Below are 12,556 nucleotides of genomic sequence, written 5' to 3' on the forward strand. Positions count from 1 at the left end.
AAGCGGGAGAAATGTTCCCCCTGTTTATTTCAGTGGGTGACATCTGCAATTAGTTATTTAAGCCCTTGCCAAATGTTGTGCAGAAGGGCAATCATGTCACCTCCAGGAGCTTTCTGCACTTTGGGGAAATTGTTGGTGCTCACCACCTTGATGCATCTGGAGCTGTTGGAGCTGCCAGGTGTTGCCCGTCCGGCCTGTAGGCCAGACCTGTGGCTTGGGGGTTTCTAGAGCTGCTCGGTATATGGGTACGGAAGCTCTCCTCTTGTCTGGACTAGATCTTTTTGAGGGGATTTGATAGAAATGTCAAGTGAGCTCTCCTGCAATCCATCACCTCCCTGCACCTGAAGTACTTAGCACTGCAGTGATTAGTTGCTGGCACTGCACTGAGCTATTGGCCTGGGTTTAGGCAGTCCATTCACTTTGAATACAATGGGTCACCTCCCGCTTACACCTTATTGTTGTCTTGCTTTCCCCCAGGTACTGTCTGATGAGCGTCAAGGGCTGCTACACAGATTTCCACGTGGACTTCGGAGGTACTTCTGTGTGGTACCATATCCACCGAGGGGGAAAGGTACAGACTTCATCTGTGTGCAGTGTTTGCTCCGTGATGGGTGACTTCCAGTTAGAATTGTACAGGGACATCTCTGCATGGGTGTTCCTCACCCAGTTACGTGTTTCACTGGTGTCTGGCTTGGAGGAAGTCCCTCTGGAAGGGGAACTGGGAAGTCCTCCCACCTGCCCTGAGGCAGGGTGAATTGCACCTTAAGCTCCCCTTACAGGTGGGGTGTTGGTTCTGTTCTCTTAACTGTCAGAAACCAGATCTGTAGCAGTTCAGTGCGGTAACACGGAAGGGGCTGGCTAGCTAGCACAAGTCAGTCACTTGCTAGCACTTCAGTTGCCCTAGAGAGCACAATCATGTTCAGAGAATGAAACGTAACCAACATCAAGTCCTTGCTGGGGGAACATCCCTTCTAATTGCTGTTGTGTGGATGTGCCCATTATCACAGATCTAGTCTAGGCTTTGGTATTACCACTGTAATAGCGTGGAGTGTATTTAAGAAGCTTGTATTTCTGAGAAAGGGCCTTGGACAGCCACTGTGGCAGGGAGCCCTTTCGCTTTTAACTGCTGAGAAGGAACTGTCCAGCTGGAGGGGCTCCCTCTGCAGTCAGTGAGGACAGATTTCTAGGATGAAGCTTGGACTACAAGGACAACTCCTGGGCAATTATTTCATCCCATCTTTCTCCACTGACTTAGTCTAGGTTCAGGGAAGGCAACAGGCTCTGCCCTACTTAAATAATCTGGGCTTTTCACCCACATCTTGCAAAGGAGATGCAAGGCTCCCCAGTGATTCTGATAGTTTGTGGCTTCAGTGATTTTCCTCAAAAGATGGGCTAACAGTCTTTGAAGAGCCTATTTGGTGGATGGATATCTACTTGCCCACCTGTACAGCGTGGAGACAGACAAATGCAAATCTCTAGTTCAGTTGTCTCTGAATAACATGGTAGCGTTCAGAAAGGTGCAGGTAAACATATCATTCGTTTCCAAGTACTCTGGTGTCTTCAGTGGGTTTTGCATCTATCAACACTGTCTTTGTAAATAACACCTTACAGGACATCCCAGGCTCAGTCTAGATGTGATGCTTGGTGCATTAAGTTGGGAAGGCCCTTGTTCAGTGGCTTGCCCTCTCAGATGGGACAGCCGTTAGGTCAGTTGACAGGGGATTTCTGCTTACATATATGTATTTTCTTTGCTTGCAGATATTCTGGCTGATCCCTCCTACACCCCAGAACCTGGAGCTCTATGAAAACTGGCTTCTCTCAGGGAAGCAGGGTGACATTTTTCTTGGGGACAGAGTGTCAGAGTGCCAGCGCATCGAGCTCAAGCAGGGCTACACATTCGTCATCCCCTCAGGTACAGTAGGGTGGGCAGTTGCATCCTGGCTTTTGCCAGGGCTATGGCAAGAGGCTGAAACTCCTGGGACACGAGCAGAATCAGAACAGGCAGAACTTAGCTTTCTCCTTCATGAGTAACAGAGAGGGAGATGTTATGTGGCTCTGTCCACTTATTTGTTGGCTCCCGAACCATGGTTGACACAGCACTGTGGATTCCACTCAAGTGACCAGAAAACTCCATCTGGCTCACATCATGCTTGATGAATTACTAAAGGAGGCTTTCTCAGGGCCCATCATGCTGACATGCAGAGCAGCGCGTGTTGATGATAGAGGCTGGCCCAAACAGCACAGCTCCTCTACTTCCTGGCTCTCTTGTGAAATCTCTGCAGAGTTATTTTCAAGTTGTGAAGCAAGAAAGAGAGCCAGTGTGTGTGTTTAGGGAACAAGGTGACTGCTCTGGACATGAGGAAGGATGATGGCTATCTGGGGTACTGGAGACAGGAGAAATAGAAAATGTAGAGCTAGAAGTGGATGTTGGAAAATTCTGAAACCTGATAGGGAGCTGGGAAGTTGTAATGTGGAGAGACTTGCAGGTAACAGCAGAAGGCTTGAGCAAGGAGACTTTGAGGTTGGGAGTGGGAACGCTTTCAAAGCTCTGAGCTGAGGGGTCCAGGGAAAGAAGCAGAACACTGATCCTGGCTCCTTCCCTGAGAGATCCCTCCGTTGTGGTCATAGTTGGCTAAAGCAAGTTAAGGGAAATCTTTAGCCTAACTTGGTTAAGCAAGCAGAATGAATTGGAGGGCATCAACAATGTCTTGTTTGCACAATTAGTGCAGTGCTGTGCTAGAAAGCAGCAAAGCAGAAGCAATGAGGTGGGTGGAACAGCAGCCCGAACCGGGTTGTTCACAAGGACTGGCTCACAGCCTTTCAGGACCTGTGATTTGGACCTGGGATGTCTGTAAAATGTGCTTGCGCTAGGGAATATTCCCTTGTAAGTAGAAGGATTGTTGGACCCCTTTCAAAGCTTCTAATAAAACTGCTTCATAAAAACTTCTTCCATAAGGCTCTCTGATGGCAAAGAATGGTGTAACCTGCTGTTTCCTGCAGCGCAGGAATAAGCTGTGTTGCACACGCATGCTCCTGTAGCTTACAGCAGGACCAGGAAAAGAAAACACCAGGGATTGCACGAGTTACTCATTTGAGTCATGGTACCGTGAACTTCTTTTGAATTGAGTGGCCTTGCTCTAAGGAAAGCCGTGCTGGAATCTGCCAAATTTGGGCTTGTCTGAACTGCTTAGCCTTTAAAATAAGAGTTACTTTTTTATTGTTCTCTGAATTGTTCAACAAACTTTGGAAAACTTTTCTCCTCGCTGCTGGTGTTCTTAGGTCTAATGCAACAAGGAAGCAACTTTGCAGAGACGACAGGGTGACAAAAATCTACGGATAGGAGGTAGATACTGACACACTTACTACCATGGGAAGATGTGAGGCCAGGTCCACAGATGTATTTAAGTGCCTAAATACAAATCTGTCTTTAGCTCGTAAGTGGGTAAAGTGAGCTGAGTATTGAGTAACTCAGCAGTGATGCTTCAGGAGTGCACATTGTGGTAACACAGCATCAGACCTTGAAGAGCTGGGATCTAGGTGGTCCCGTCCTTGCCTCCTGCTGCCACTTGTACTGGCTGATATGTGTGGGGTCAGTAGCTTGTGTGTGTGTTAGCAGCTACCCTAGGTGTAGGAGTAGTTTAAGGCTGTATCTATCAGAGTAGACTTAGCTGAGTAGCATGGAAGAGGTTGTGCAGTTTGAGAGCCCTTCTCTGAAGATCACAGTTCATAAGAGATTGCAAAGGATTTGAATTAGCAGGGACACGCTTGAGAGACTTTGTCCTGACCTCATTGCTCAGAAGGACTCTTCAAACTCTTTCTCCCCAAGGTTGGATCCATGCTGTGTACACTCCCATGGACACGTTGGTTTTTGGAGGCAACTTCTTGCACAGCTTCAACATCCCTATGCAGCTCCGGATCTACAGCATCGAAGACCGCACACGGGTAAGGAGAGCTGAGAGGATCTGGCCTCCCGGGATGGCAGGGAGGGTGCAGCCAGGAACAGCACAGGCAGGCCACTTGCGTCTCCCCCCGTGACAAATTGCTCGAACTCCAGCTGTTCCTTCCTGCTGCCTTCAGTCTGACACTAGGAAACCTTGCAGGGAGCGTGGTGGGAATCTCCCCAGGCAAGGCAGCCAGGGAAGAAGGTGGCAGCAGCATGGTCATGGGAATGCTTCCAGCAGACCTTGCCTCTTCCCTTACCCAGTTGCCTTCTGCTCCTGTTTGGCATTGATCCTAGAGCTTGATGTGGTAAAAATGACTGAAGTGAAAGGCTTCCTGAGCTCTTGAGCCAAGAACACGGCTGACAAGTGGGTGCTTTCCTTTGCTCCTTGGGGAGGCATGGGTTTTACAGCCCTCAGTACCTGCAGAGAAGCCTCAGGATGCACCTGGGCTATGACAGACCCTTGGCCTCTCTGAAAAGGTTCAAGGTGCTGCAGCAGGCAGGAACTGTGGGTTAGCACTTGGATGCCAGGCCAATATTCAAAGGAACCAAGACGCAGGAGGATGGACTGTGTGCCTGCTCCACCCGGGGCCGTGTAGCCTCAGGAAGGTGCAAGGCAGGCAGCAGGGTCAGGGCCATCTGCCTCCATGTGAATTGCCAGCACTGATGGGACAGCCCTGGTGGCCCCACTGTCTAGCAGAGCTGACAACTCCTCTTGCAATAGGCCATCCCTTTCTGTGTACGTGTACTGGCAGATGCTGTGCTGTGGCTTAGGAAGAGGGCTTGAACCTTTACCTTCAACTGAAACCTCTTGTGGCACCTGCTGTTGTCCTGTACTAGTGAGAAGGAGGTCTGGGGGGAAAGCACAGTGAAGGGCTGCGACCCTAACAGACAAACAAAATGTTAATGGCTTGCAAGTGAGAAGTACCTGCTCTCTGCTCTCCTTCCACAAGGAGAGTCACATCCTGCTGCCAGAAGCAGGAATGGTGCTGTTACATGTGTACGTGCATTTCCTGCCCCTCAGGAGGGGATCGGTCTGGTTCGAGGCAGCCAGAGTGGTTTCCGTGCAGCCCTGTGGAGAAGCCGGTCTGAACTGATCCCCTTCCCTCTTTTGCAGGTCCCGAACAAGTTTCGTTATCCCTTCTATTACGAGATGTGCTGGTATGTGCTGGAGCGCTACGTCTACTGTATCACCAGCCGCTCACACCTGACCAAGGACTTCCAGAAGGAATCGCTCAGCATGGGTGAGCCCCTGTTCCTTCCTCACACAGCCCTGCGGGCCCTGCCTGGCTCAGCAGTGTGTTAGGCAGGGCGGGTTATGTGGGAAGAGCAAGGGACTATCACTTCTTCAATTTCACAAGGTGGTTTCTTTGGGTATTTCCTCTCTTTTCCATGTCTGCTCTGCAGAACAGTCAGAGGGCGTTGCAGACTCAACAAAGGTTGTGTGGTTTTTTGTTGCTTTTTTTCTTTTGAGCAAGAAGTCAAAACTAGCCATATGGCTGCTTCCTCCTTTGCCCTTGCAACAGGTTCCTTTCAGCTGTAAAACCAGCACGCAAGTTCCTGGCCTTGGCGGTACACACAAAGCCTTTAACAGAAGAGAGGGAGGACAGCAGCAGTAACCATTGTTTGCTGTGGGCTGCAGGGCTTTAAGGCTTTCTTGCTGATCAGGGCCTTCCTGCATGCAGAGTCTGAGAGCTATGTCAAGGGGGTCTCTCGCAAAAGGATTATTTGGCTTTATAGCCAACGCAGACAGGGGCCATGCAGTGGTTCAAGAAATGATTTGTTACAGAGACCCTTCAGAGTGGGAGAGAGCTGGATTGCCTCCACCTGGGGGCTGTAAATACCCACTCCTGGGCACATCTCACAGCTAGAGCCCTTTGGCAATGTGGAGAAATCGCTCCCAGCTCCTGTCAGTGTTAGGGGAGGCTTCTTCATTATGCACAACCAGGCTCAGAGACCTCATGGCCATCCAGCAAGTCCACGTCCTCTGTTTCCCATCATGAAGGCAGGGCTGAGGTCTCAAGTCACTCCCAGGACCAGATGGCTGGAGATCCCTAAGCAAATCCAGCCAAATACAGCTCTAATGTCATCTTCCTGAGGCTTCCCGTGCCTGGCTTTTGACAAAACACTCTGGGAATGTGCAAGGGATTTAGCTATCCTTTACTAGCAGCTGTGTCCCCCATCCTTTCTCTGTCATGTCCCGTGTGTGTCTGTTGTTCTAGTGACTGGGGGGATTCCTCTAGAAACGAAATGTCTCCTGCGACTGAGTGACCGGCCACTGTGCTCTTCTCTCACTCTTTCATGGCAGATATGGAGCTGAGCTCCTCAGACTCAGTGAACATGGAGGAGGAGGAGGAGGAAGAGGAGGATGCAGCAGGGAAGGAACCCAGGCGACCAGTCACAAGGCGGTCTGTTCTCACCAGCCCCGTAGCCAATGGTGCCAATGTGGACTACGATGAACTGGGCAGGAGCTGTCGGAGCAGCCTGACAGGTCTGAAGAAGAGCCCATCCATGGACTCTTCCGACTCCAGCCGGGGCTCCCAAAACGGCCAGGCCTGGGACCCCCACGGCGGCAGCCCGCGCAAGAACAGGAGGGTGCACCTGACGCAGTTCGAGCTGGAGGGGCTGCGCTGCCTGGTGGACAAACTCGAGTCGCTCCCCCTGCACAAGAAGTGTGTTCCCACTGGCATCGAAGATGAGGACGCCCTCATTGCTGATGTCAAGGTATGTAGGCGTGAGGAAGCCACAAGTGCTGCCGTTCCTCGGGACTGCCAGGGTGTCCCCACTTCCTGGTGGCATTGGAGGTGGAAAGGTGACCCTGGACTTACCCCGGTGCTGGCGTAGGGGTTGATGTGTCCGCAGGCTCGCAGACCTCTTCCTCCACTACCTGAGGCTAATGTCACAGCAGCTGATGCTGAGGGACAGCCCTAGCTTGGATTTTGGGTTGGGATTAGCAGGAGCAGTAACTGCTCTTGGCCAACATGGCTGAGAGTCTTCTGGGCCCTGCCTGTGTCCCTTACAGGTGTTAGTGCTTGTTCAGTGTGACTTGTTTCCAGGTCTGGCTCAGGCCTCCTTAGGCTGCTGGATGCTGAGCCCTTTCCTTGCCCCAGGTGGATTTGGCCTTGTTTCTTAGGGTGCTTTGCAGGGTATGATCTTGGGTTCCGTGAGAACCTTTGTCCTGCTCTACAACCTGTGCTGACTCCATGAATCCCAGAATATCCCATGTTGGAGGGGACCCACAAGGATCATAGAGTCCAGCTCCTTGGTGTTTTAGCCCTTTCAGCACTAAAGTGGGAATTTCAGCCTTGTTCTACCTCAGAAATCCATTTTGGGTATGCAAGTCCATGGGGCCAGATGGGATCCTCCTGAGGGTACTGAGGGAGCTAATGGAATTGCTCACCAAGCCGCTTTCCATCACTTAGCAGCAGTTCTGGCTATCCAGGGTGGCCCCAGTTGACTGGCAACTAGCAAATGTGATACCCACCTACAAGAAGGGCTGGAGGGAGGGTCTGGGCAACTACAGGCCCGTCAGTCTGACCTCTCATGCTGGGGAAACTCATGGAGCAGCTCAGCTTGAGTAGAATCACATAACGCTTACAGGACACCCTGGTGATCAGGCCCAGTCAGCATGGGGTTATCAAAGGCAGGTCCTGCTTCACCAACCCAATCTCCTTCTACCACAAGGTGACGTGCCCAGTAGATGAGGGAAAGGCTGTGGATGTGGTCTATAGACTTCAGAAAGGTTTTTGACGCCGTTTCTGAAGCATTTTCCTGAAGAACCTGGCTGTTCAAGGCCTGGACGGGAGTACGCTTTGTGAGGTTTAAAACTGGCTGGGTGGCCAGGCCCAGAGAGCCGTGGCTCAGTGCTGGGTCCAGTTCTCTGTAATATCTTCCCCAATGATCAGACAAGGGGATATTGTGCACCCTCAGCAAGCTGGCCAAGGACACCAAGGTGGGCAGGAGTGTTGATGTGCCTGAGGGCAGGAAGGCTCTGCAGAGGGACCTGGAGCGATGGGCCGAGGCCAACTGGACGAGGTTCAACAAGGCCAAGTGCTGCGTCCTGCACGTGGGGCACAACAACCTCGTGCAAGGCTGCAGGCTGGGGGCAGAGTGGCTGGAAAGCTGCCCAGAGGGAAGGGAGCTGGGGGGATTGGTCGGCAGGTGGCTGAACAGGAGCCAGCGGTGTGCTCAGGTGGCCAAGAGGCCAACAGAGTCCGGGCTAGTGTCAGAAGTGGTGTGGCCAGCAGGGAGAGGGAACTGATTGTCCCTCTGTACTCGGCCCTGGTGAGGCCACACCATGAGTACTGCTGGGCCCCCAACGTAAGAAGGACATGGATGTATTAGAATGAGTCCAGAGGAGAGCCCCATCCCTGGAAGTGGCTAAGGCCAGGCTGGGTGGGGCTTTGAGCATCCTGGTGTAGTGAGAGGTGTCCCTGCCCATGGCGGGGGGTTGGAATCAGATGATCTGTAAGGTCCTTTCCAATTTCCAACATAAACTGTTCTGTGATTGTGATTTTAGTCCCTCAAACCATGGTTACTTCCTGTTCCCTTCCTTGCTAATGGGGATCTGTTCAGCTGGCTGCCTGTACTGACAGCCATGGCTGTACCCTGGTCTGTGCTGTTGTTTCTTTTTCCAGTCTACAGACTTTTCAGGGCATTTGGTGAAACTGATGCTGTGCTGCGAGCGGCAGGGTGCAGCTCGGGGCCCTGGCGCCTGAGCCTTGCAGGCACCACTGGTGCCTGGCTGCAGCAGCAAGCATGGGTGCTGTTAGGGAGCTGCAGCTCTGTTCTCATGTGGGTTTTTCAAGCATGCTGTGCTGTGGCCTTGGGAGCACGCAGAGTGTTTCACCCTTGGACCCAGCAAGGGGAACTGGTGTGTTGCGCCGTGTGTCTGAGGCAGAGCCTTCGAGGTTGTCAGAGCTGAGCTGGGTTTGGGACTTGTGCAGTGGACACTTCCCTGAGACCCACGAGCCCCGTGCCCAGCTGGCAGGTGAGCTGGGGGTGGAAGTCACTGCAGAGCTGCTCAGGCTCCCCTGAAGGCCTCGCTCCCTAATGCCAGCTGTCCTCTGGGTTCAAAAGCACGCTGAGGTGCAAGGGCTGGTCCCTCGCGACTGACAGCATCACAGGTCAAACCTGTTACAGGGTGCCCACGTGGCACAAAAATCCTTAGTCATCAGCTGTTTGGGTCATGTTTCTCATGCAGATTGATGTACAACTCCCTCCTCTGACAACCTCAGTGCTCTCACGCGGTACCTGGGCAGTGTGAGCTCAGCCCTTCCTGCTGAGATGCCTGGTGGGTCTCATTCTGGTGCTCCTGCCCTCCTGTGCCACCCACACTGCCATGGTGCAGGTGGGATCCCTCATGCTGCACCCTGGGCCTGAGTCTCTTCTGGTCTGGAGCTTGTTTGAATTCCTCTGCTGTGTCTCTTTATGCGCTGGTAGAGAGCTAGAGCCTAATCCAGTTTGAGTGCCTTAACTTGGAAACGGTCAGCAGCACCTCCCTGCATCCCCAGCATCTGAGCCTGCCTCTGGGGCCGTCGTTCGGTAGCAGGTACTTGTACCCTTACATTCCCAGCAGAATTGATGGAGGGGAGCACAGAACCAGGGTGATTTTGGCACTTACCAACTTTGCTGCCATCGCTGGGTAGCTGCCTCCCAGTTAGAGAGATGCGTTGTGGACAGCTCCTGTGGCTCTTGGAGTACCTGGAGGTGGCACAAGGAACGTGGCTGCTCTGAGGCTAGGACAAAGCTGGAATCTGTCACCCGAAAGAGCAGGATGGGGCTGCTGAGAGCATCAGGCTGCAAGCTCTGGGCTTTTGCCACTGCCTCTTGTCCTGAACTCATGGTCATCGCACACCTGTGTGCTGGGCCACGTGAAGAACTGTGCTTCTGCATCCTGCCGTGAGCTGAGCCTGGAGCTGCAGCATAGTGGGACCTGACACTGTGTGCGACAAAGGTATGCTGCCAGCCAGAGGAACTGTCCATCCACTGAAACCCACCCCAGCCGAGGCTGCATCAGGCACTGCGAGTAGGAAGAAAACCAGCACGTTGCCACCTCTACCTCCACCATAACCTCCTAGCTTTGCCTGCCACGTCCCTTGGACTGCTCCTGGTAACACCAAGTTGCTGCCTTCTGCTCCTTCTGCTCTGCCGTGGCTTAAATGCGAGGGCCTGCAGAAATCAGTGACTTCTCGCACTGCCTCAGGAGCAGATCTGCTTTTGGGGAATGAAGTTGACACACAATCACCTTCTAGCACCGAGCCTTGCTGAAAAATCTCCTTGAGTTTGGTGATGTCTCCGTTGATGGCCTGGACTGGAGTCACTGGATCATTGGCAAAGAGGGGATGTGTGAGAGGTCTTACCACTTTCAGGCTGCTTCTGTCGGTTGCTCCTGACCTAGCTTGGGGTGTGCTGCTTTCCCTCACTTAGATTTCAGGGGAGCAGGCTCCTTCTGCAGCTCAGCTGTCTCTGGAGTGGCTGGACTTGCTGCTGGCTGGCTGCGGGCAGGCTGAGTCCCTGCCTGAGCTCTTACCTTGCTGCAGTGCTGCCAAGCCCCGTGGCCTCAGGAACAGTCACAAACTGGCTGCATTTGGGTTCTGCCTGGCAGCACTGGAGCACCAGGCATTACAAAAATAAGTCTCTCTCCCGAAACTGAGGATCCTGTCTCCAGAATCTCTCCTTACAGCCTCTGGTCTGGCTTTCCACATACCTGGCTCAGTGTTGCACAGTCTTTCGGTATCAGAGACAACATCTCACTCTTCTGCCAGGTCTGTTCCTCCCATGGGTCACGTCTGTTCCCAAGGCAGTTTGGTTTTCCATCTGCTTTTGTCAAAGAGAAGCAGTGAACATGGCAGCTTGCTGAAACCCAGACGATGTAGAAGTGCTGATGAGCAACCTTGGGAGGGGTGTGTGGTCTCGGGGCACTCGGGTCTGCCCCGTCCCTGCTTCGTGCAGGTGCTGGGAGGCTGAGAGGACTCGGTGAGGAACAGGGGCTGCTGCCACCAGGGCTGCACGGTGAAGGGTCGGGGTGGCCGGTGAGCTGTGGTGGGAAGGCAGTGCTGGCCCTGCTCCTGCCTGCAGGTGAGGTGAGATGAAAGCACAGCGTGAAGCATGCATGGGCTGCTTTGAAATGCTTGGGTATGGCTTTCAGGGCAGAGTTGGCAGTTCTCATGGAGCTAGCTGGGCCCGAGTCCCTGCTGTCCTGCCCGAGCAGAGGTGACCTCTGCGTGCCATTCCCTGTGCTTGACTTTGGCGGTGCCCTGGGCCCCGCACCCTGCCTTGGAGCACGGCTCCGGAGGTGGAGGCAGCGCAGGCAGCGGGGTTAGGTCCATGCACAACTTGTTCCTTGGGCTGTTCGGGGCCGGGATGGATGAGAGCCGGAGGTGCTTGCAGGTGACAACGAGGTGTGGGAGCGGTGCTTTCGGGGGGCTCGCTTTATGTAAAAGCTTCCTCCATTTTAATCGCGGGGGGCTGGAGCGAAGCGGGGGGCTCTGCTGGGGCTGCCGAGGGGGGACCTCGCTGCACCCAGCAGGGGCTCGTCCCCCTCTAGCGGCGAGGTCGGCGGTGCCTTCGGGACTCCGGCAGCTCCCAAACTTAGCCGCTGCGCGTCGGGGGGTGGGGGGGGGGATGCGGGCACGGCCCCCCTCTTCGGGGAGCTCTCTCCCGGGGCACCTCCAGCACGGGACGCGCAGAAGCGCCCCGGAGGAGACAAAAGAAGGGCTCCGGGGGGGTTTGCCCACGAGCGGGGCTCCGGCTCGGCCCGGCCCAGCCCGGGGGGGGCCGCCCCGTTCCTCCGGTTGCGGTGGCGGCGGGCGGGGGGGGGCCGCGCCGCCGGGGCCCCTGCGCCAATCCGCGCGGCGCCGCCGCCGAGCCGGCCCCTCCCGGCGCTGCAGCAGAACGGCTCTGCCCTCTCGGCTCGCTCCTTCTCTCTCTCCTGCCATCTTCCCGTTGCAAAGCATTGCTGGGAACCGCATGTGGGTGACGCAGCAGCATTGTTTCGGGCTCAGGAAGCTGCCGCCGCTGCCCCAGGGCTCGGGAGGAGCACGCGGCCGGCGGGGCGGCTGCCGGAGCCGGGGAGGAGCCGGGGGGGCTCGGGGCGGGGGGCGCGGCCGCGCTCCCGGCCATGTCCCTGAGGAGCCGGGGGCCGGAGCGGGGCCGCACGCTCTGAGCCGGGCCCCGGCGGGGGCCGGGGGGAGAGGGGGGGGCGGCCCCGAAGCTCGCGGCGCAGGCACCGAAACAAAGAGGGCTCGGCAAACTTCGCCCCGGAGTCGCGGCAGCCCCAGAGGCGCAAGGTCAGGCAGCTGGCACGGCTCGCGGGCTGGGGAGGGGACGCGGGGCTCTGCGACCCGGGGATCCCCAGCTTCCCCTCGCCCCCCCCCCACCCACCCCCGGTGTCCCGGGCTGGCTCCTGGACTCACCTCTCCCCTCCCCGTCCCCCGGGCGTGCTGGCTGCCACCCAGCTCTCCTGGCCGGGGCGGTGCGCGGCATGGCACGGCGTGCTCGGAAGGTCCCCTCCCTACTGCCTGCCCCCAGGGGGGTTGAGGCGACCCGCACCCGTCCTGGCTTCCATCCATCTGCAGCCCGAGGACCCTGGCACCCCCAATGAGTGACCCCCCC

General features: G+C 55.3%; 1 protein-coding gene across 3 annotated transcripts in view; it reads left to right on the forward strand.

The window, feature by feature from the left end:
* Window positions 1–12,556, forward strand: part of KDM2A (lysine demethylase 2A) — a 39,508-nt gene that overhangs the window by 18,185 nt on the left and 8,767 nt on the right. For all 3 annotated transcript variants that reach the window (XM_084522497.1, XM_084522499.1, XM_084522498.1), the window contains exons 9-13: window positions 478–571; window positions 1,759–1,912; window positions 3,827–3,942; window positions 5,058–5,184; window positions 6,249–6,664. In XM_084522497.1, coding sequence (XP_084378623.1) covers window positions 478–571; window positions 1,759–1,912; window positions 3,827–3,942; window positions 5,058–5,184; window positions 6,249–6,664 — 907 coding nt within the window. The remainder of the gene's footprint in view (window positions 1–477; window positions 572–1,758; window positions 1,913–3,826; window positions 3,943–5,057; window positions 5,185–6,248; window positions 6,665–12,556) is intronic.

This window comes from Aythya ferina (genome assembly GCF_964211825.1).
Source record: "Aythya ferina genome assembly, chromosome: 5".
In the NCBI taxonomy this organism is placed as follows: Eukaryota; Metazoa; Chordata; class Aves; order Anseriformes; family Anatidae; genus Aythya; species Aythya ferina.